This window comes from Tenrec ecaudatus, chromosome 3 (genome assembly GCF_050624435.1).
Source record: "Tenrec ecaudatus isolate mTenEca1 chromosome 3, mTenEca1.hap1, whole genome shotgun sequence".
NCBI classification, from domain to species: Eukaryota; Metazoa; Chordata; class Mammalia; order Afrosoricida; family Tenrecidae; genus Tenrec; species Tenrec ecaudatus.
Genome location: NC_134532.1, coordinates 90472542 through 90494224, shown reverse-complemented (window position 1 = coordinate 90494224; position 21683 = coordinate 90472542). Strand labels below are relative to the sequence as shown.

Sequence of the window (21683 nt, the reverse complement as noted above, 5' to 3'; positions counted from 1 at the left end):
ATAAGTCAATTAATAAAAACAGCTTTTTAGTTTTTTTAAACTGATGAGAATAATTATATAGATACTAATCATCATAAATTTTTTGAAGGTTTATTATATAATATTTTTTATGGCTAATCAGTGATCGGTAGAGTTATTCCAGGACCAAGGAGAGAGGTAGAAGCGGGACTCCGCAGTTATCAGCACCAGCTCCGGATCCTGAATCTAATCATCATAAAATTTAATAACTAGATCTACATTTATTACTAATACTTAAAAAATTATCAGTGTTTAAGGAACTAATATTTATTTAAAATCTAATTTCTTTCTTAATAGAACATTCTTTTAGGGAATAGTAAAACTAACATTTTCTTGATTAGAAAGGGCAAATGATATCAATGAGGTCATATTAATTAGGAATGTAAAATGGCACAACCACTTCAGAAAATTTTTTGGCAGTTTGTTGTAAAGTTAAATATATACCTACCATGTGATTTAGCCATTCTAGTCCTATCAATTTTCCCAAGAGAAATGAAAGAATATCTTCCCATAAAAACCTCACAAATATTTTTTAACATTTTATTAGGGGCTCATACAACTCATCACAATCCATATATACATCAATTCACACAATATTCTTAGCAGTCTTATTTTTAATAGTCCCAGACTAGAAATAATCCAAATGTCTATCAAAAGGTAGCTAGGTAAATTGTAGTATGTATGCACAGTGGGCTACTTCTCAACAATGAAAAGGAATAAACGTATGATAATGTACAATATGGATGAATCTTTAAAAACTTATGATGAATAAAAGAGGTCAGACAAAAATAGTATATATTGTATAATTCCCTATATGTCAAATTTCAGCAAATGCAAACATCCACGGTGACAGTGAACTGGTCAGTGGTTGCTGGAGACAGGAAGTTGCATGGCCTGGGCAAGGAGGGGCAGCAGGTGCCTGAGGAAGCACCTTAGCATGTTGGGATATGTCCGTTATCTAGAACATTGCGATAGTTTACAGGTCTATTAAAACTTACAATGGGCAGCTTATTAGGTCTCAGTTTTACCTCTGCACTAAACTATTTTAAAAAGCAAAAAACCATGCTAGTGGGGAAAAAATACACCCAATGAATTATTTCTACATACCTCCTGTTATTAGTTGTCATTGAGTTGATTCCAACTCATGGCAAGCCATGTATACAGAACAGATCTAAGTACTGTATATACTGGTGGATAAGCCGAGTTTTTTTCAGCACATTTTAATGCAGTTTTTGTGGTTAAATTAGGTGCCTTGATATGACAAAATAACGAGGTATAAATTACCAAGGGCATATGAGGGAGGGGGGAATGGGGAGGGAGGGGGGGGGAAAGAGGACCTGATGCAAGGGGCTTAAGTGGAGAGCAAATGCCTTGAGAATGATTGGGGCAGGGAATGTATGGATGTGCTTTATACAATTGATGTATGTATATGTATGGATTGTGGTAAGAGTTGTTTGAGTCCCTAATAAAATGTAAAAGAAGAAAAGAGAAAAAAATGATTAGGGCAAAGACTGTACAGATGTGCTTTATACAATTGATGTGTGTATATGTATGAACTGTGAAAAGAATTGTATCAGCCCCAATAAATTGTTAAAATAAAAAAATTTTTAAAAAAAGAAAAAAAAATTAGGTGCCTTGGCAGCTTATACTTGAGTAGATAGGTACACCATAGGGATTTCAAGGTAATGACCTTTCAGAAGCAATCGCCAGACTGGTCTTTTAAAGTACCTTTTAGTAAGTTGAAAACCTGACTAGTCTTCAAACACTTAACTGTTTGCACCACCCGTGGACTTGACACAGCTACCTAAATGAGTAGTCTTTTTAGAGTAGCTTTTTTAAAGATTGCTCTCAGTTCCATTCCAACTCACAGGGACTTCAGACACACTGGTCCCAGAGTAGCACTCTTCTCCCCAGTTTCCGTGGCTGTATCTTCTGGAGATGGATCTCCAGGGCTGTCTTCAGAGGTGTCTGGGTGGATTCACATTGCCAAACTTTCCGTTAGCAGCTGAGCGTTTAACCATGTGTTCCACTCAGAGACTCCAGAATTTAAAGACTATAATTTAAAGATAATACTGATGAAGACACCAGCATTCTCATGTAGTGCTAGTGATAATTCATACAGGACAGCCACCTTGGAGATTCACTTTGTAATGTAGTATAAAGGTAACTTTTACACTTAATAAATGACTCAGCACTCCCAACCCGAGGTATTTTACTAACGCCAACCCCCACTACTTTTGAGTTGATTCTGACTTATCGCAAGCTCTCTATGAACTTTCTGAGGCTGTAAGACAGAGAGCCTTCTCTGTCTCCCTGGTGCAGGTGGGAGGTTTAAACCACCAACCTTGCTGTTAGCAGTCCTAATGCGTTCCGGACAGCACCACTAGGGAGCAGAGACAGAGGGACCCATCAGATAATGAAATACTTCTCAGCAGGAAAGGGCTCCTGGTGGGCACTGGGTGGGTTTGCTGATAAGAAATGAAAAAGTCTGAATTCCACAAAAACTTGGACATGACTAGTATAATGGCTTGCTAAACAATCTCCAGGAGCCCTGGTGGAGCAACAATTACCATATATACTCGAATATAAGCCGGCCCGAGTATAAGCTGAGGTACCTAATTATTACCCGGGAAACCAGAAAAACTGATTGACTCGAGTATAAACCTAGGGTGGGAAATGCAGGATGTGAATTAACACAGAGACCAGAGGGGAGAGACGGGGTGCAGCCACAGACACATCCTTACCAGTTCAGCTGCCAGTGTAAGTGAATCACTATAGGTGCTTCTGCGAATTGGAGCCGTCCACGTCATAGGACGGCTCTGATTGGTTAGATGTGAGTAAACAAACATTCAAAGCCCTGCTGTGTCAGCGGGGCTTTGAATAAACAGCGAAGGAACAGCAATCACCCACGAGATGTTACACCTCACTGGGGTACCACTGACCCGTGTATAAGCTGAACCCCAGTTTTTCAGCACATTTTTGTGCTGAGAAACTCGGCTTATACACAAGTATATACGGTTGGTGTTTGGTTGCTAATCTCACAAGGTTAACAGTTCAAATCCTCCAGCGGTGGCTCCACAGGAGAAAGACCTGATAATCCTCTTTTGTAAAGGTCACAACGTGAAAACCCTTTGGGGCAGAGCTGCTGTGTCACATGGGATTACTATGAGTCACTATGGCACCGAACAAGAGCTGTAAACCAGCAAGACTCTAAGCAGCCTAAATGTCCCTCAACCTTAACAAACAAACCCTGGTACATCCATATTATGGAATACTACTCAGCAAAAAAAGAATCAAACTACTGACAGACGCAAAACCATGGGTGGATTTTAAATAGTCCATCAGTAGTTTAGTCCCTTTGATTGCTTAAGACCCACCCTCAACCCACTATTACCAAGTTGGTTCCAACTCTTAGTGACCCTATGGACAGAGTAGAGCTGCTTCCTAGGGTCTTTAGGCTGTCAGTCTTTAGGAGACCAGCAGCCTGATGTCTTCTCCGTGACACAGGTGCTGATGGACTGAGCTGCTGTCCTTGTCATAACCACAGGAGCGCTTCATTGCTGAGCAGTACTTCATGATAGCATGTATCACTCTCCATCTATTCTCGGTTTAGGGATGTTTCAGTTATTTTCCGTTTTTATTTTAAGATTACTACCTGCCTTAAAAAAAAAAGAGAAACATTTACAGCAAATAAAATATTTAATAAAAAAAAAAGATTACTACCTGCCTTTGGGTGAAAATGCAAGCACAGTTCATAAGAGCAACGGTCCTTCCTCCTCCCAGGGCCAACTGCTGTGGTTATTTGTCATGTTTCCGTCCAGCCTTTTACTACGCACATACTTTCCAGCAGAAAAACCAAGATGCATATAAACATTTGTATAATTTGGGGAGGGGTGGTTTTTTAAGGAAAAATTAGATATTTAAAAGCTTTTGTTTTTACATATTTCACTGTCATCAAGTCCGTGCTGGCTCATAGCAACAGCCCCGTGGAGGTTCCCGAGACTGTAACTGTTTATGGGAGTGGAAAGCTCAGTGTCTCTGCCAAGGAGCTGCAGCTGGTGGCTTCAGAGTACAGACCATGAGGATGGAGCCCAGTACATAAGCACCACACCACCAGGGCGCCATACAGATCAACCTTAGTATTATTTTTTCAACAATATTGTATTCTCTGCTATGAACATTCTTAATTGACTTAGCCATTCTTCCATTGTTGAGATTGCATTATCTCCAAATTCCCCGTATTACAAATAATTCTGCATGAATATTTTATATAAAAACATCTTGTTTTGAGTTTTGCTTTAGATCTCTAGAAATGGAATTACTAGGTATTATGGATTAAATTGTGACCCTCAATATTCATGTTCTAAATCTTAACTTCCGTGCCTGTGGTTCTATAATTTTAAATAATCTTATTGACTCTATAAAGGCATTCAACTGTGTGGATGGATCATAACAAAGTATGGAGAAAATTATGAAGAAGGAGGACTCCAGAACACGTCGATGTGCTATGCACAACCAAGAGACCAAGAGGCAGCCATTCCACAAAATTAGAGGATAGGAAAGCAAAAAAACCTCACTGCCATCAAATTGATGCCGACTCATCTCAATCCTATAGGCCAAGGTAGAACTACCCGGTGAGTTTCCAAGACTGTAACTCTCCAGTAGTACAGTGGAAAGCGCCATCTTTCTCCCAAGGAGTGACTGATGGTTTGGAGCTGATGGCCTTTGGGTTCGTGGTTTAAAATCAGGAGAGCCATGCGTCAGTGCTGTATCCTTTCAACATACTTACGCAGTCTGTGGCTGAGCAAATCATCTGAGGACTGTATGAAGAGCAGGGCATCAAGATTGGAGGACAATTCATTAATAGCCTGGGACATGCAAATACCACAACCTTGCTTCCTGAAAGCAAAGAGTACTCGAAGCACTTGCTGATGAAAATCAAAGACTGCAGCCTTCGGTATGGATTAAGCATGAAGCCAAAGAAAACGAAAATCCTCACAACTGGACCATTAAGCAAAATCATCTTAAATGGCAAAAAGAAATTGAAATTGTCAAGTATTTCGTTTTATTTGGATCCACAAAATCAATACCCATGAAAGCAGCAGTCATGAAATCAAATGCTGCATTGCGCTGGGAAAATCTGCCAGAGGAAACCACTTTAACATGTTACAAAACAAACATGCCAGAACTAAGGTGCACTGACCCAGTACCCTCACATGTGTTTAAAATTGGACAGTGAAGGCCAGAGGAGAACTGGTGCCTTGGAATTATAGTGTCGATGAAGAATATTGTATGTCCCATGGACTTCCAAAGACAGAAGAAACCTGTGTTGGAAATAGTAAAGCCAAAATGCGCTTTTGGAGCCATGATGCTGAAACTTTTTCTTAGGTATTTAGACGCGTTACCCAGAAGGACGGGTCCCTGGAGAAGGACAGCGTACTTGCTGAAATAGAGGGTCAGTGAGTAGGAAGGCCCTGCATGACACGGATGGTGCTGTGGCTGCCACGGTGGGCTCAGGGATAGCAGTGATTGTGAACATGACACAGGAGCAGCAGTGCTGAGACCTGATGGTACTTGACAACAGGAATGATCCGATTTGGGAATAGGTTTTATTTTTTCACATTCTCGTTGTTCCCAAATAGGTTGTACAATCAATTTTTACTCACCAAAATATTTTATAATATTGGACATTTTATATGACATAAAGCAGGGTCCTCAAATGTTTTAAATGGGGCCCGTTCACTGTACCTTAGACCCGTTGGAGGGCCAGACTATAGTTTAAAAAAAACTGAACAATTCCTATGCACACTGCACACATCTTATTTTGAAGTTAAAAAAAACGGGGCAAAACACTCAGCGGGCCAGATAAATGTCCTCGGTGGGCCGCAGTTTGAAGACACCTGGCATAAAGTATAAGGTTTTTGCTTTAATATATTTGTTGTTTTTTAATTTCCCTCTGAAATAAAACCCATCAGTATGCTGCCTTCAAATGACACACTTCAAACTCATAAACAAAAACAGATGAAGAAACAAAGGATAGCAAAAAATCGTACCAAGCGAATGGCAACCAAAACAAAGCCAGGGGTGGCAATATTAATCTCGGATAAAACAGACTTGAAAGTATACAACATTAGGAGAGATAGGGATGGACACTGCAGAATTATCAGACATATAGCCACGATAAACGTGTGCACACCCAGTGAAAGAGCCTTGAAGTACATCAACCAAATACTCTCAGAGCTGAAAAGAGAACCCTCCAGATTGACGATGATGGTAGGAGACTTCAATACAACACTCTCCAGGAATGACAGATCATCAGGTAGGTTCTCAATAAAGACACAGGAGCGCTAAGCAACACAATCAGAAAGCTCACCCTCCCAGATATTGACAGAGTGCTCCAGTTGACAACCGAAAAATACACATTCTCGAAAATTCCTCTTCTGGGAACAAATCTTAGGCTTTATTCTTGCTTAACAACATCTTATAGGAATGAAAGATAAGGTTGTTATAAATAAAAAATAAATACATGAGCACATGTATATTTTACCAAAATAATGTTGTTTTATTTCTAAAGAAGGCACTATGATAGGTTCATTTATGAAAGATGTAATTTCCATTTTAAGTGTTATAACTTAATTAGAATTTTTTCTTTGCTAGAGAAGACCAAAATTTTAATCTTTACCCTTTTTCCCTCCGCCAGTCTGAGGATTACTATGACATGCGACGACTGTATTCAATTTTGGGCTCTTCCCTGTTTTACAAGGTAAAGTAGTGCTTGACGGTTTTATAAATGCCCAACTTCTATGAACAGAACTAAAGTAACTTTTCTGAAGCTCTTACCAACATGAAATATATATTCATCTTTCCCTTTACTGTATATATTTTATGAATAAGATTTTAAATTAAGGATATCTCCATACAGAGAGATATTACTTAAGGTCGATTTGGGCTGCATCTGACCATATACAAGCCCATGATCTTTTTCTTTCTTTTTAAGTTCCCCTGATGGTGTTAAAGACCTATAATGTGGTCTCTTGCAGCGTTGGACTAAAGCTTTGGGGGTGGATTCTTAGGATTTGACTGCAGGCAAGCTGGCGGTGCCAGGGGCTGCCACACCCCGGCTGTTCATACTGCTCAGGCAGGCAGAGGGAGCTGCTGCTGCGGCTGCCGGCACCCATTCCTCCAGCCTCTCTCAGTAAGCGGTAGCGGCTGTGATGACAAGGACAGCAGGAGGAGGCTGCCATAAGATTTCAATGATTTGTTTATAATATCCTATTCCACAGGCCACATTGTGGACGTGAAGTGACATATACCTGTATTGGTAAATGTAGGGCATGTTTGTGGTATTACTCCATTCTAAAATGTTTATAAATGCGTGAAAGAAAAAAAATCAAAAACCCAAGTATGTAAGAGAGAAAAGCAGTAGTTTTCTTTTACAATAATGTGTTTTTTATCTTATCTTAAAAATTAACCCTGCATTTAGGGGAGGAGATGAGTCAGTCAAGGTGCGATATAACACCGATGAAAAATACAACTTTCCTCTAGTTCCTAAATGTTTCCTCCCCCACCCCCCCACACCCACTATCATGGTCCGAATTCTACCTTGTAAGTCTGGCTAGACCAGAGGATGTCCACTGGTGCAGATAGGAACTGGAAACACAGGGAATCCAGGGCGGATGATCCCTTCAGGACCAGTGGTGTGAGTGGCAATACTGGGAGAGTAGAGGGAGGGTGGGTTGGAAAGAGGGAACCGATTACAAGAATCTACATGTGACCCCCTCCCTGGGGGATGGACAACAGAAAAGGAGGTGAAGGGAGACGTTGGATAGGGCAAGATATGACAAAATAATAATTTATAAATTATCAAGGGCTTAAGAGGGAGGGGGAGCGGGGAGGGAGGGGAAGAAAGAGGACCTGATGCAAAGGGCTTAAGTGGAGCGCAAATGCTTTGAGAGTGATGAGGGCAATGAATGTACACGGGTGCTTTATACAGTTGATGTATGTATGGATTGTGATCAGAGTTGTATGAGCCCCTAATAAAACATTTTTTTAAAAAGAGAAAAATAAGAGAAGCACAGAGGGAAAAAAATTAACCTTGCATCTTTAAGAAAATCTTCTAACATTAAATAGTTGACTTCCATGTAAAGCAAAGTAAGCAACAAACTTATGTAAGTGCTTTCCATTTTTTATTATTAAAATCATTTAAAACACACCTGAAGATGAGAATAGTAGGGTACTCGGTGAAAAGTCTCTCCTGTCTTACCCCCAGGTCCCCACTTCCCCTCCAGTATTGTCCGTTCTTCCTCATAGTACCATCTAAATTGCCTCCTGTTAATACTATTCAGAGGCAATGTTACCATGTATGTTGGAGTCCTTATCTTGAATATTTGATCTCAGACAAAGCATTTATCCTTCCTGTCTTTTCACTCATCCCTTTGAAGCGGCGTTATTTTGAGTCAACTGAAGAAGTGTCTGTGACAGTACTAGAAATACATTATAGAATTGCTGCCCATGTCAGTACTGACTTTTGCTCTTTTGGGTTCAATCCAAGGGATATTTGATATGCAGTCATTTGCCTAAGGATGATCTTAATGATATTGCTGCATACTGTCGCCACCATTGCCTGCTGCCTATAGCAGCAAAGCAGAGAATCGGTCAGTTGGTAATATGGAGAGAAGTGTTTCCCCAACACCACCTCCAGCCTTCTCAAAACTCAAATACGGAAGTCTTTCCAGAGCCAGAAGGGCGGTACTTTCTACTAATTGTCGGTTTGGTAAGTTTACCATGACTCTTTCCTCAGGGTTTCTTTTTTGCCATGTACTGCTTGTCTAAATAAAAACATAAGTAAACATAATTATTTAAAATTATGAGCATGTCAAATACCAGGGTTGAAGAATGTATTCTATGCCCCTATTCCTCTGTATGGAGAAATTCCTTATGAGAAATATTAATTCAGAAAAATATTAGCATGTTCTAAAAATAGGTTTTCCCACTTATGTAGTGGTTTTAAATTTGTAATGTGTTTTGGGAACTGGGACGGTGACGTGAAAGTGTATAGAATTAAAAATGAAATGTGTAAATGGAAAGACTTCAAATAATGGAGGCTTTTTGAATGTTACTTAAGGAATTCCATGGGCAAAGAGGAGTTGTTGACAGGTATAGCAGGATAGGGTATTGTGAGAGTTGCTTTCAAGGGGATGAAGAAGCACGGTGAGTAACCTAGAAAGAACAGAGAAGAAGGAATGTTTAATAATCATTACATATCTATGCCATATGTCCATGTGTTAATATTATAAATATGTATGTCCATATTGCATGCAAAATTTTCATGGCAGATAAACCTATATTAAATTTTTTCTTGTAGAGGCATTATATGTTATGTGTCATATTAGAAGCTGGAGGCTGTGCATCCAAAGCTATTGGGAAACCTGGACCAGACTACATCTATGTGGATCAGGTTAAAACAACTCTTCACCAGCTGGAAGGAGTAGATTCCCACCTAGAGGAAAGGCTAGCATCCTGTCCAACCCCCTGTTTGTCTTCTGCGGACTGGTTCCTTACTGGCTCCCGTGACCAACTCGATAGTTTGACAACCTCACCTATCCTTAGTAGGCTACAGAGTACTTCCAAAGTAGCAGCCTCTCCAACCTGCAGAAGAGCACTTTTTGACTACTCCTTAAAGACACATAAACCCAGTCCTTCCCGGAGCATTGGCGGTTCTGACAATGGTTGTGATGGTGGAGAGGGTGTGGGCATCAGTCCCCACACTATACCTGATGCAATGTGGAAGCAGAGAGAATCTCAGGGTTCTGATGGCCCAGAGGTACGTGGTGCCTTGAGTTAGGGGTAAACTTATTCAAGTGTGTGCGTTCTGGGGTAGTGTATCATTTCTCATTTTAACTAGCAGTGGTTTTAATCACTGTTGGCAAACCAATGAGTTAGAATTTAAAAGTACCTTTAAGATAATATATTACAAAATAAAACAGGAGCCTCTTGATAACTAGGACCATCTGTTTCAGAGGACTTTCAGGTAGTTAAACTCTTGAATCCAGCTTTCCAACACTATTTCTTCTTTATTTCTAGTGACAACAGGGAATGTACTAGCTATAGGGCATTTACGTTTATCTAAATAGCCTTTATAATGTTTAGCAAAAACAAAAAGAAAATTAGAAGCCACAAAGTGTGTGTGCTTTAAAAAGTTCATGAGAAAACATTATTTTTTATTTCTTTTTACTGGCATTTAATTCACATGTCACACAATTGACGAGCTCCATCTATGGAGAAGAGTTGTGCCATCACCACCACAGTCAATTCAAGACCATTTTCTTCTTTCTTGTACTCATGAGCCCCACAAGCTCCCCTGACAGGTCCCTAGGTGATTATTAATCCAGTTATGGACTAAATTATTGAAGGCCTTTTGTCTCTACTCAAAGATTCAAGATGTGAAGGTTTAACAGAGAATATTTGTATATGTGTATTGACCTTTGTTGAAGATAAATCCATAAATGTGGTGGAGCAGACAGCGGACAAAATTATGGAAACTTCCTAGCCAGGCCAGGTACCTTGAAGGAGTGGGTCGCTGAGACCAGGGATTAGGACTGTAGTCTCCAGGCACTCCAAGGTCAATTAGCATAACATAGTTCCCAAAGATAATGCTCTGCATCATAGGGTCCCCATTTATTTGACCCACCTCCCCTCTTTCACAAAAAACAATTAACTCAGCACCTCTCTGTCAATTAAAAACTTTTGTACATTAGCCTATAATTCAAGATAAGATGTAGGTATCGCTTTTGCAGCAGCCCCCTGGATCATCCCAGGACCCCCAGAAGGTGGCATCGTCCACTTTGGGAAACACTGCTCTATATCCTACTTTGGTTAGCAGAAACTGGGTTCTTAAAATCTCGTGAACAACTAAGAGTGATGAACATCAAAATTCATATAGAAACAAAGTCCAATAAACTAATGGGCCACACAAACCCTAGCCTCTGCAACCATGAGACCAGGAGAACTAGACGGTGCCCAACTTCTATGAAAAGGATCACATTAGAAGGAACTGCATAGAGTGGGAGAAAAATGTGAACAGGACTCAAATGTGGAATAGAACAGGTCTACAAGGGGAACGATAACTAGAGTGTATGCACACTGTAGGATAATCAACCATCGGCCATCAGGAGGGCAGCATTTCCCCGGTGTCAAAGTTCAGAAGGAATAGGAGAGAAATGGAGGCTGGAAATACGAGGTTGGATGAGTGGAGTTGCACTGAGAGAATCGCAATGAATGAGATGAAGCAAACTGTGTATGAGTTTTTTAATGTAAAACTGATGATCTATGTAATCCTTCACCCAGTTCACAATAAAAAGTTACCAAAAGAAAATTCAACCACTTAACAAATGTTGATTGTGTACCTACTAGGAAGCAAGGGACATGCTACACAAAAGAGATTTAAAGGATAAAGCACAATCCCTGTCCTTAAGTATGTGAAGTGTCTAAGGAGGGAGACAAGTATGCATACATGATTGTGACAAAACTTAGTAATAGCTTGCTAATGACTCTGGTGTGTTTTCAGAGAGAAGCATCCTCTCTGTAACATGCTTCTGGGCTCACTATTAGCAGAAGATATGCCAAAAGGCACAAATTACCATAGAAAATACTTAAAGAAAACATTGCAAAAGAGCAAGTCATTCTCTTACATGGATTTTTAACTTAAACTCTGCTGTTTGCTTCCACATATAGATAGGCAGTCAGGTACTAATATCCTTTACCATATTTTACAGGTCACTAAAAAGAAGTCTACTCTTCCAAATCCATTTCTTTTGGGGAACTTGAAAAAGGAGCTATCAGAAAAAGAACGTGAAATATATAACACAGTGAAGTAAGCAATTTCCTCATCATATTCTTTTTACATTTAGACTCTTTTTCTTTCTTTGCCCTTAAGGGAGTATTGCAATGTGAAAGTAAAATTTTAAAAAAATGCTTAGTTTATTCACTATTTATAATTGTGATATATCATGGGTATTAAAAGCATTGTTTATTCCATTTATCAAATGCTTTTCATTACACATTTAGGAACATGAACATATAAACATTTCAATATCAAAAGAAAAATAATTTTTATTTTTTCAAAGACTTCTTCCTGTGATTTGGATGAAAGTTTACAGAACAAATCAGCTTTTCATTCAACAACTCACACACATTTTGTTTTATGTCATTGCACCCACATTTAACAACACTCCTCCACTTCATCCCTATTTCCCATTTTCATTAGTTCCTCCTTCCTCACTATCCCGTCTTGCCTTCAGAACTTTGCCTCTGGGCCAGTGCTGCTCTTTTGATCTCACAAGTTACTCTAAGCAGCATGGACTTCCCTGGTGTTCTTGGCCTTGTACACTGGTCTGTTCTTTGCCTGAAAGCTGGGTCACAAGAGAAAATTCCATTCCAGCCCTGAATGGTGGTGTTTTTTTAGAATTCCATTCCACAACTTTACTCCCACTTTTCCCAGGACCTTCTCTTGTGATACTTTCAGGGCACTTTGTAGTGGGAACCGGGCACCATCTAATTCCTCTGGTCTCAGGAATGGGGAAGTGGGGTTTATGTGGTCCATTAATCCTTGGACTAATTGTTTCCATGCACCTTTTATTTTCTTCACATCTCCTTGCTCTGTGCAGGGAGAGACCAATGGTTGTACAGAGTAATATTTCAGAGTATCAAAGTCCATTTTTAGCTTTCTTCTGTAGCAAACCACCCTTTTGCATGTTTAATTTTTTTTATGTTAAAGGTTATTTATTTAGTCATTAAAAGATCATTTTATTGAGGACTCTCATAGCTCTTATAACAATCCATACATCAGTTGTATCAAGCACATTTGCACATATGTTGCCACCATAATTTTTTAAAATTTACTTTATATTGAGCCTTTGCTCTATCTTTTAATAGCTGGGCAACGTATGCCTTCTTCACCACATTTGCTTATGCACTCATTTTGTCTTCAGCAATTGTGTTGGGAGGATGAGCATCTCAGAATGCTGATTTTTTTTTAGAACAAAGTGTTCTTGTATTGAAGGAGGGTATGAGCAGAGGCCCTAAGTCTGTCTATGACCCTAGTGTATTTCCGTATAAGTATATGTACATAAGCCAATACCTCTATTTTTGTGGGGTTATTGTATTTATATATGGACAGATCTGTGCTTATGCTTCTATCTATTGCTTTGCTTCCTAGGTCCTTCTTCTGTTTCCTTTTACCTTCCTCCTGCCCCACCATCACTTTCCCTTAGTAATACCTCTTAGTACTTCCTCTTAGCTAGTTTGCTGTTGCTCTGACACCCTCAGGATCTCTATCTACTCATTGTTGATTCAAATCCCTAGTTGTTCCCCTGTCTATGGCACTGCCTGCTCCCTGTACCCTTCCCCCACCACCTTCTCCCTCCAATTCCCCCGGGGGGAGTCAATCCCACTGCTTTTTCCTCGGGCATCCTTCTCATGCCTATCTTATGTAAGTAGGCAAATTGACCATGACTTAGACCAAACAAAAAGAAAACAAAAGCTTGAAATAAGAAAAGGAGGAAAATATATACATAATTCCAGGTCTGTTGGCTCACCTTCATGACTATCTCCCCACTGGTCATGGGGGAACACCAGGAGCTGCCCCTCCCGGCCTGAAGTCCATTTTGGGGGCTCTCCAGAGGCTTCACAGCTTTGCTTTCCTCCAGGTGCTGATCTGTTATGTTCCCCTCTTGGTTTTCCCAGCAGTGGGGGGTTCAGACCATACTATCTCCCCTCCATGTGACCCCAGAATTGTCCTCTGGTGCAGTCTGCTCCAGTAAGGGGACAGCATGACACAAACTGTTGCCGGTCCCACAGCCCTATGTCCCAGCAGCTCCCCGCAAGGATGTTTCCTAAGAGCCTGGTGTGCCAGCACGGGGTCCAGACCCACTGTCCCTTTGTCTTCGTCCTGCCTGTCTGCTTCCGTGTGGGCGTGGCATGGTGGGTCCTCTCCCCAACCTGTAGGTTTAGTGTTGTGCTCAGTCAACATATTACTGGGGGGGGTCAGTTAGACTTTGGTTGGGGCCAGCCCTGTAACCCTCTCTTTTCGTGCGTTCCTCCACGCTCATCAGCTCCGTCTTATGCTCTCACCACTCCACTTCTCCTCACAGGCTCTTGTGAATCTTTATTCTTGGTGATCGTGAGAGGCTCTGTTCCTCTTTGGGGATGGTTGGCTCACTTTATACCTAGTGGAATAGCAGACCTGACCCGTCTCCTCATGTTAGTCTCATACACCCTGTTTGCGTGCTCCATCAGTCATCTGTTGGGATTTGCAGAGACTGAGTAGAAGAGCCAAACTGAGTAATTTCACTTCACTGCACTGCTGCTCTGCATTTATCTTCATTTTATTGCTAAATGAAGATAATGGTTTATATCTGTTTCACCCTATCTCTAGCAAAGGAAGCTTTTCTCCAGGGCAGTGGTTCAAATATATAAATTTGCTTCTGATTTGAATTATGGGCTCTCCTATTTTAAAGGTGTTAACGTAGTATCTTTATTACTGTTTTTAGTATGGAGGATGTTCATGCTGTGTAGTTAATTTTAAAAGCATGACATAAGACACTTAATGATTTGGATGTACGTGTTTTTGTGAAATATGTGATATTTAAAATAATATGTATGACATGTTTTATTCAGAAGCCAAGTCCTATCCATTCTGGATCCTAATGGTTTTTGGATCAGTCTAAGCCTTAGTGATATTCCCCCTAGTTCCTGCACCCATTTTATTCTCACCTAGCTTACTGTAGTCGCCTTCCAGCTCCTGGCCTAACCTGAGCTACCCTGATTCCATGTACCACTGCACAAGTGCCCTTTTTCTGAAGAAGAAATATGCTTTTGTACAAATCTCTTATCTTTCTGTTGGGTAACTGCTTGTTTGAGGATTTTAAACTTTCTCTTAATATACACTGCGTGAGTTTATGGTTTTTAGTAAATAAACTTGCTCGCTGTGTTGTTTATAACTCAGATAACAAAACTTTGATTCAACACTCGTCCCCCACACCCAACCATAAGGAATATCATTACTGGCTCCTTTTTAAAGAATAATTTCTGTTCTGTCCATTTCTCGAATGAGAAGAGTGTGTGAATTTGTAGGTACTTGCCTTTCCACCCTTTCCCTGGCCTCAAGAAAGCTGAAGGCCAGAAAAAAGGGAGGAATTTTTTCTGATCATAAAAAATGTTGCCAGTAAATCCATTCTGACTCATAAAGACCCTATTATAGAGAGTAGCACAACCTCCATAGGTCTCCAAAGCTGAGGATGAAGTGACTTGCAGATGAATTGGTATTTATTTATCCTTGCGAAACATGTCGCATTTGGCTCCCTGAGGAGAATTCATACTGCCCTAGCCTGCACTTCACCTTCAATTAAATTTACGGTCCAGTTTCCCTTCCCTGATTTCACTAGTAATATCAGATTGTAGATGAAAGTTTACTAAAACAACAAAATTCAAAATATCATGTTTACTTTATTCTTTTTTTGTCTCCTCAAGATTGACATCTGGTCCTGAGAACACACTTTTCCACTATGTCGCTTTAGAAACAATGCAAGGGATTCTTATTACTCCTACGTATGAAGAGGTGGCACAACTTAGTAGCTCTGTCCACCCTCAGCTCATAAGGAATTTCCATCAGTGTTGTCTTTCCATCCGTGCAGTTTTCCAACAGGCGTTGGTGGAAGAGGTAAGGCACTTCTATAAATACTGCTTTCTGACAGTTTTGTTTCCAGATCTCTGAACATTCTCTCTAGTTCTTTAGCCAATATGTTCTAAGAATTATTATTTCCCTTTAATTAAGCCTGTTCTCAGTTGCCCAGTCTAACTTGGATGCCAAAAGGATTATACTCACAGTACTTAACTTTAGAACTGTTTCATAGTACCGCATTGCATAATGTTCTGGGTTAATGTTTCCAGAAATGGGGGGGTTGAGAAGCAGACATTGCTGTCAAGTCAGTCCCCGCTCATCGTGACCCTCTAGCACCGAGTAGAACTGTCCACAGGGTTTCCAAGGCTGTCATCATGTGAAAGCAGATTGTCAAACCTTTCTCCTGCAGAGCCACTGGTGGTTTTGAACCGATGACCTTTTGGTTAGCAGCCTAGCACTTAACTACTTCTCCATCAAGGCTTTGTCAGGAAATGGAAGACCCCTAGAAAAATTTGAGCACAGTATGGATTGTTATAAGAGTTGTAAGAACCTCCAATACATTGATCTTTTAATTTTAAAACAAGTACAGAAGTTTGTGCTATAAATTAACTTCCCATAGTTGATATTTGTGACTCTACCAGTATTTAATCACTAATATCTCCCAGCTGGTTCCTACAGTAACTGACAGTTCTTTTAAGAATTCAGCCAGCGACATAGAGAATCTTGGAATATAACTGAGTTAAGATCCAACAACAGATATATTACTGTTGCCAAAATGTTCTTTGCCACGTGATTGGTGGGAATTTTTTTCAATCCAGGATGAAGTTTCATTTAAAATTGTACCTGCTGTATAAGTAGGGATTCTGTAGGCAAATCAAATATCAATTATATTGTAATGACAGGGACAGATAGACATTAATTTCTTGGAAATTACTGTACTTGTGACTGGTTAAACCTTTATAGACAAATAAACTCTGGAGACAAGTATAATGTATATAGTAATATGTGTATTCAGGATATCAAATTTGTGAAGAGTGAGATTAAAGTTTGAAAAGAGTCATGTGAACAACACTAAAGAATTGTGGGTTCAGCCTTGACTCCTGTTTCCTCAGCCATAAAATTGAGCAGGAAAAATTACTGCATATGCTTGAGTATAAGCTGACCCACATATCAGCGGAGGCATCTAATTTTGTTACAAAAACTGCATAAAAATATGCTGAAAAACTTGGCTTATACACAAGTGTATACAGTATATCATTTCTTATGACTCACAGAAATAAAATTATCTGTCTTACAGGATTTCTTCTTTATTAATAAATAAATTAATTTTCAGCAAAATATACCCCAGTGTGCTCTGGGTTTTTATACATCTCCATCCCTGTTTGACATTACTGGCAGATTCTAAAAGAATGACAATGTTTAGCGATATAAATTAGCTTTCCCAGTATTAAATATTGAAGTGCCTACTATGTGGCAGACACTGGTGCTGTAGATATAGACCAAAAAACCAAATCACTGCCATAGTCAACTTTGACTCATAACAACGAAGTTCTCTCATGGAGCGGCTGTTGAACCTTAGGCCTAGTAGTTAGTGGTCCAGCACCTAATCCATACACCACCAAACAAGACGATCCTTGCCTCCATGAACTCTATCTTTTAATGTAGGAAGACAAAAAAATAGCAAATAACACAATGTATCATGTAGATTGAGTGTCAAAAGAATAGTAAAACAGGGTAAGGATGACAAGTGGAGATTACTATTTTCAAAAACCCCTCTCATTATGTCAAGTAGCAGAGAGCTGAAGGAAGTGAGACTCTGAAGGCAGGTTCTATCTGGAAGCTATACTCCCAGGAGCGGGAGTCTCAAAGTGCATTGGTGTGGACTGAGTGGGGAGGACGCAGGACATGAGATCACAAAGGTGGGAGACCGGGTCATACCATGACCTTATAGACCCTTATAGACTTCATTCTGGAGGAGATTGACAAAGGAAGGGACATGAGTTGTCTTGGTTTGGGGAAAGAAAGGACCATAGACTTAAAGAGTTATAAGAGTAGAACAAGATGATGGTGTCTTGGATCCAGGATATATATTTGGAGGATCAGCCAAAGGGTTTTATTGATTGGTCAGACACAGGTTATTTGTTTTGGGCCTGAGCTTTGTAAAAAAGTCTGTTGTTCCAAATGAGTCATTGTTTGGCTCTCCCTTTATCAATGGGAAATGAAGAGTTTAGCAACATGGTAACAGCAGTCTTGCCTTCCATGCAGACGTCCCAGGTTCAATTCTCTGCCAGTGTGCTTCATGTACAGTCGCCCCCTGTCTGTAGGGACTTGTGTATTGCTATGTTCCGAGACAGGTTTTGGTGACGCTTCTAAACTAAGACAGAGTAGGAAGAAAGGCATAGAGAACGACTTCTGAAACTCAACCAGTGGAAAACCAATGAATTACAGTAGTTCAGACCACACCGATCATAGGGATGGGACAAGAGTGCCAAATGTTTCTTCAGATTATGCGTGGGTCCCCGTAAGTCAGGTGCTGATGTTACAATGTCTTCTAACAATGACAACATGTGCCTGGCACTGCTTTGTTCAAATTACAAAAATGAATAGCTATTTCCTCTGCCCTAGGAAAATCTCATAATCTACTGGGGAGGACAGACCTATAAACTGCTAATATAACAGAATGTAAATACTAACGTAAGGCTGTTAACAAAATGATCCCAGGGAGACTCAAGGGACACTTTTATTGAAGAAGTCTGCTCCACAAGTTGACATTTCAAATGATTATTGAGCACTCCAAGATGATGATAAATCTGCTTTATGAGCACATAGGATACACAACTATAAACAGAGAGCCTGCATACAAAAAACATATGCCAGTCTTGAAAGAGACACATGAGAAAAGTATCAGATAAGGTATCAGGATGTGGTATCGGACAAAAGATTGACATCATACTTATTAGAAAAGCAACTTTGAAAGGAAATGAGCAAACTCCAATATATGAATAGGTTCACAATTCCAAGGTCCACACATTCAGAGGGTGTGCATGTTGTGCCAACTTCATGTGGGGCCCAATTACTCTGGATGAAACCTGAAGACTATGGTTTGAATGTTCACAAGTAGTGTCCCAAGGTGGTCACACACACGCACACACACACACATAAAAAGATTTGCATGTCGAAAAGGTTTTTACTTGTAACCTTAAAACACTCATGAAAACATATTACCCTAAGGGGCCCATGGTGGTTAAAATGTGCATCAGGGAAATTGAATCCAGAGGTCCTGGTTCTGAAGGAATAACTCAAGTATCTGCACTTGAAATACAGTGCTGGCAAAGAGTAGTGAAAGTATCATGACCTGCCAAAGAACAAACAAATCGGTCATGGAAGAAGTACAGCCAGTGTTTTTTTAAAGCCAGGATGAGTCAAAAGGGGGAATGATAGGGTGTTATAGTTTAACCTAAGACATCTGCCATAATCATCTTCACAATGCTCTCTCTCTGTACTATGGTCAAAGGGGATTCAATGAAGGCTTGATCCTTAGGGGTTAATGGACTTGCAATTGGACTTACTTTTTGCAAACCAGGTGTTCAAAATTGAAGATCTGATACTGTTCCCTCCTTCCTAGTTGGATTTTATTATTCCCTATCCTTCAATCACACAGGCTGGCGTGCTTTTTGTGTGTGGACTTAGTTGAAATCTCACTTAAATGGTGACTGGTTTAAAATGAGTCTTTAAGACCCCACATGGTATTCTTTCTGATAGTGGGCATCATCTGCTTTTTTCACCGCACATTTCTATAGTGCCCATATCTTCAGTAACCTCTTCATGTTGACAAGTATTGAATAAGGCTATTTTAAAATTTTTCTGCTGTCATTGTGAATGAGCTTTTTCTCTGTTTAGTTTTGTCAGTGTTATTTTTGTGTGTTTTAGCTTTTCTTAATATGAGTTGTGTTAGTATGGGTAGACTAGAGAAAAAAATGGGTAGACTAGAAAAAAACACATGTATAAGGAAAAGGTTTATATACAACAGCAATTTTACATTAAGAAAACATCCTAACCCAGTCTAGTCCAAGGCCATAAGTCTGATATTAGCCCATATGTCCTGTACCAATCTATAAAGTCCTCTTCAGACTCATAAAGCACATGCAATGAAGTCAAATGCAGGACAATCACAAGTCAGTGGGTAGAAAGTCTTTGGATCCAGTGGCGTTGGAAGCATCTCAGCGCTGGCAGGGGTCTCTCTGTGGCTTCTCCAGCTGCCAAGGTCTGGTTGCATCCATGTGGCTCGTCTTCTGTAATGTCTCCCAGGGAGTAGCAGAGAGCGAGTGTGTCTTCTGCCTCCAAGGAGGAAGTACCACATTTCCCAGAATTCTTAGGAGAAGGCCATGCCCACACAGAAGTCTCATTAGCTATCTCTAGACTGACAACCTAGACTCCACCCCTACACTCTTAATCCTGAAATTGACACCAGATTAGGTGAATACCACATGAGTGAACTATTAAATTTTTATGTGAATTTTATGCCAATAAAACTATCAAAAGAAAAAGTCAGATGATGAGACTTTGTCTCATGTAGTTTGGACACCTTGTCGGGAGAGACCAGTCCCTGGAGAAGGACATCATACTTAATATAGTGGAGGAGCAACAAAAGACGAGGAAGACCCTTGACAAGATTGACCGACCCAGTCGCTTCCACCCTGGGCTCGAACAACAATTGTGAGGATTGGGCAGGGTGCTCGATGTTTCGTTCTGTTGTGCCTAGAGTCCCTATGAGTGGAAACTGTGTCCGTGGTACCTAACAACAACCTAAGTCAGAAAAAATAATAGTGACCTAATTGAAGATGTCAAGACGGCTTTCATCAGAGAGCGACAATGTCTGAGAACATGTATGAAGACATCAGTGTTACCATGTGTGCACTGAAACAGTATACTTCAGAGATTTGCCAATTCCACTCATTGCATAAGATGCCTACTGTAAGTTAAACACTCCTACGATTATAGAGTCCCAAGAGCACTTAGGACCCCTCATGCAGCACTGAAACTACTGCCTCATCCTCCCTGAGAGAACTTCTGGTGCTTCCTGGCACATCCAAAGAGAGGAACAAAGAGAGGCACATCCAAAAAGAAGAATCACGAGTGCAGAGAACATTGAGATTGATGTTTGGCCCAGCCCTTATGAAATCTTCAGAACTAGACACAGTGGTTACAATGGATAATACATGATTTAAAAAATAGTGGAACTAATTAAAAATGAAAATATTTTATAATTTAATCAGCTCTTAATAGCTGAATTATTCCTTGGTTAGAAGTTTGAGCATCTAATCAGATTAGAATGAAGGAAGTTTTTCTTTTTAATAGGCTCTCCCAATTTTCCTTGTAAAACAGTGAATACATGCTTTCCAGTTCTAGTAATCCTGGGTGCTTATCACGTTGAGAAACTCAGCTATTACATGATTAGCCCCCTATTTGGCCAGGGAGCCCCAAACAAAGAAGGCGGCTGACCTGCACTGCCTCCTCGTGCTGAGTCCCCTGTGGTTGTAAGACAGCATGTTTCCTTCTCCGAGCTAATGTGTCATGGTTTTGCTTCTGAGTTCTATGCCATGGGTGTCTGATCCTCATGCAAACATGCCCCCGCAATGAATAAAGCAGCCCTGCCCATGGCCCTCTTATTACCCATCGGTTCCCATCCGTCCGTGGTCTGCTCCTGCCAAAGCAGAAGTAAAAGATCATGGAATGTTTCCCAGAACTCTTTGAAGTCTCCTTGTAGATGTGAAAATATCTTTGAAATAATACTAGTAATATCTCCATAGTACTTATCAATTTACAGAACAAGAAAGCACTAACTGGACGCGATCGTTCCGATTCTCCAAAGTCAGTGTCTTCCCTTAACCCCGTGAGAGAGCACGGTGTGTTGTTTGAGTGCTCGCCTGAAAACTGGACCAATCAGAGAAAAACACCGCCGGTCATGGCCTACTGGGTCGTAGGG

General features: G+C 40.3%; 1 protein-coding gene across 1 annotated transcript in view; it reads left to right on the top strand.

The window, feature by feature from the left end:
* INTU (inturned planar cell polarity protein) overlaps positions 1-21683 on the top strand; it is a 114681-nt gene that overhangs the window by 88505 nt on the left and 4493 nt on the right. Inside the window, exons 10-15 of the mRNA XM_075543831.1 lie at positions 6719-6781; positions 8570-8791; positions 9383-9841; positions 11793-11890; positions 15547-15736; positions 21525-21682. Coding sequence (XP_075399946.1) covers positions 6719-6781; positions 8570-8791; positions 9383-9841; positions 11793-11890; positions 15547-15736; positions 21525-21682 — 1190 coding nt within the window. The remainder of the gene's footprint in view (positions 1-6718; positions 6782-8569; positions 8792-9382; positions 9842-11792; positions 11891-15546; positions 15737-21524; position 21683) is intronic.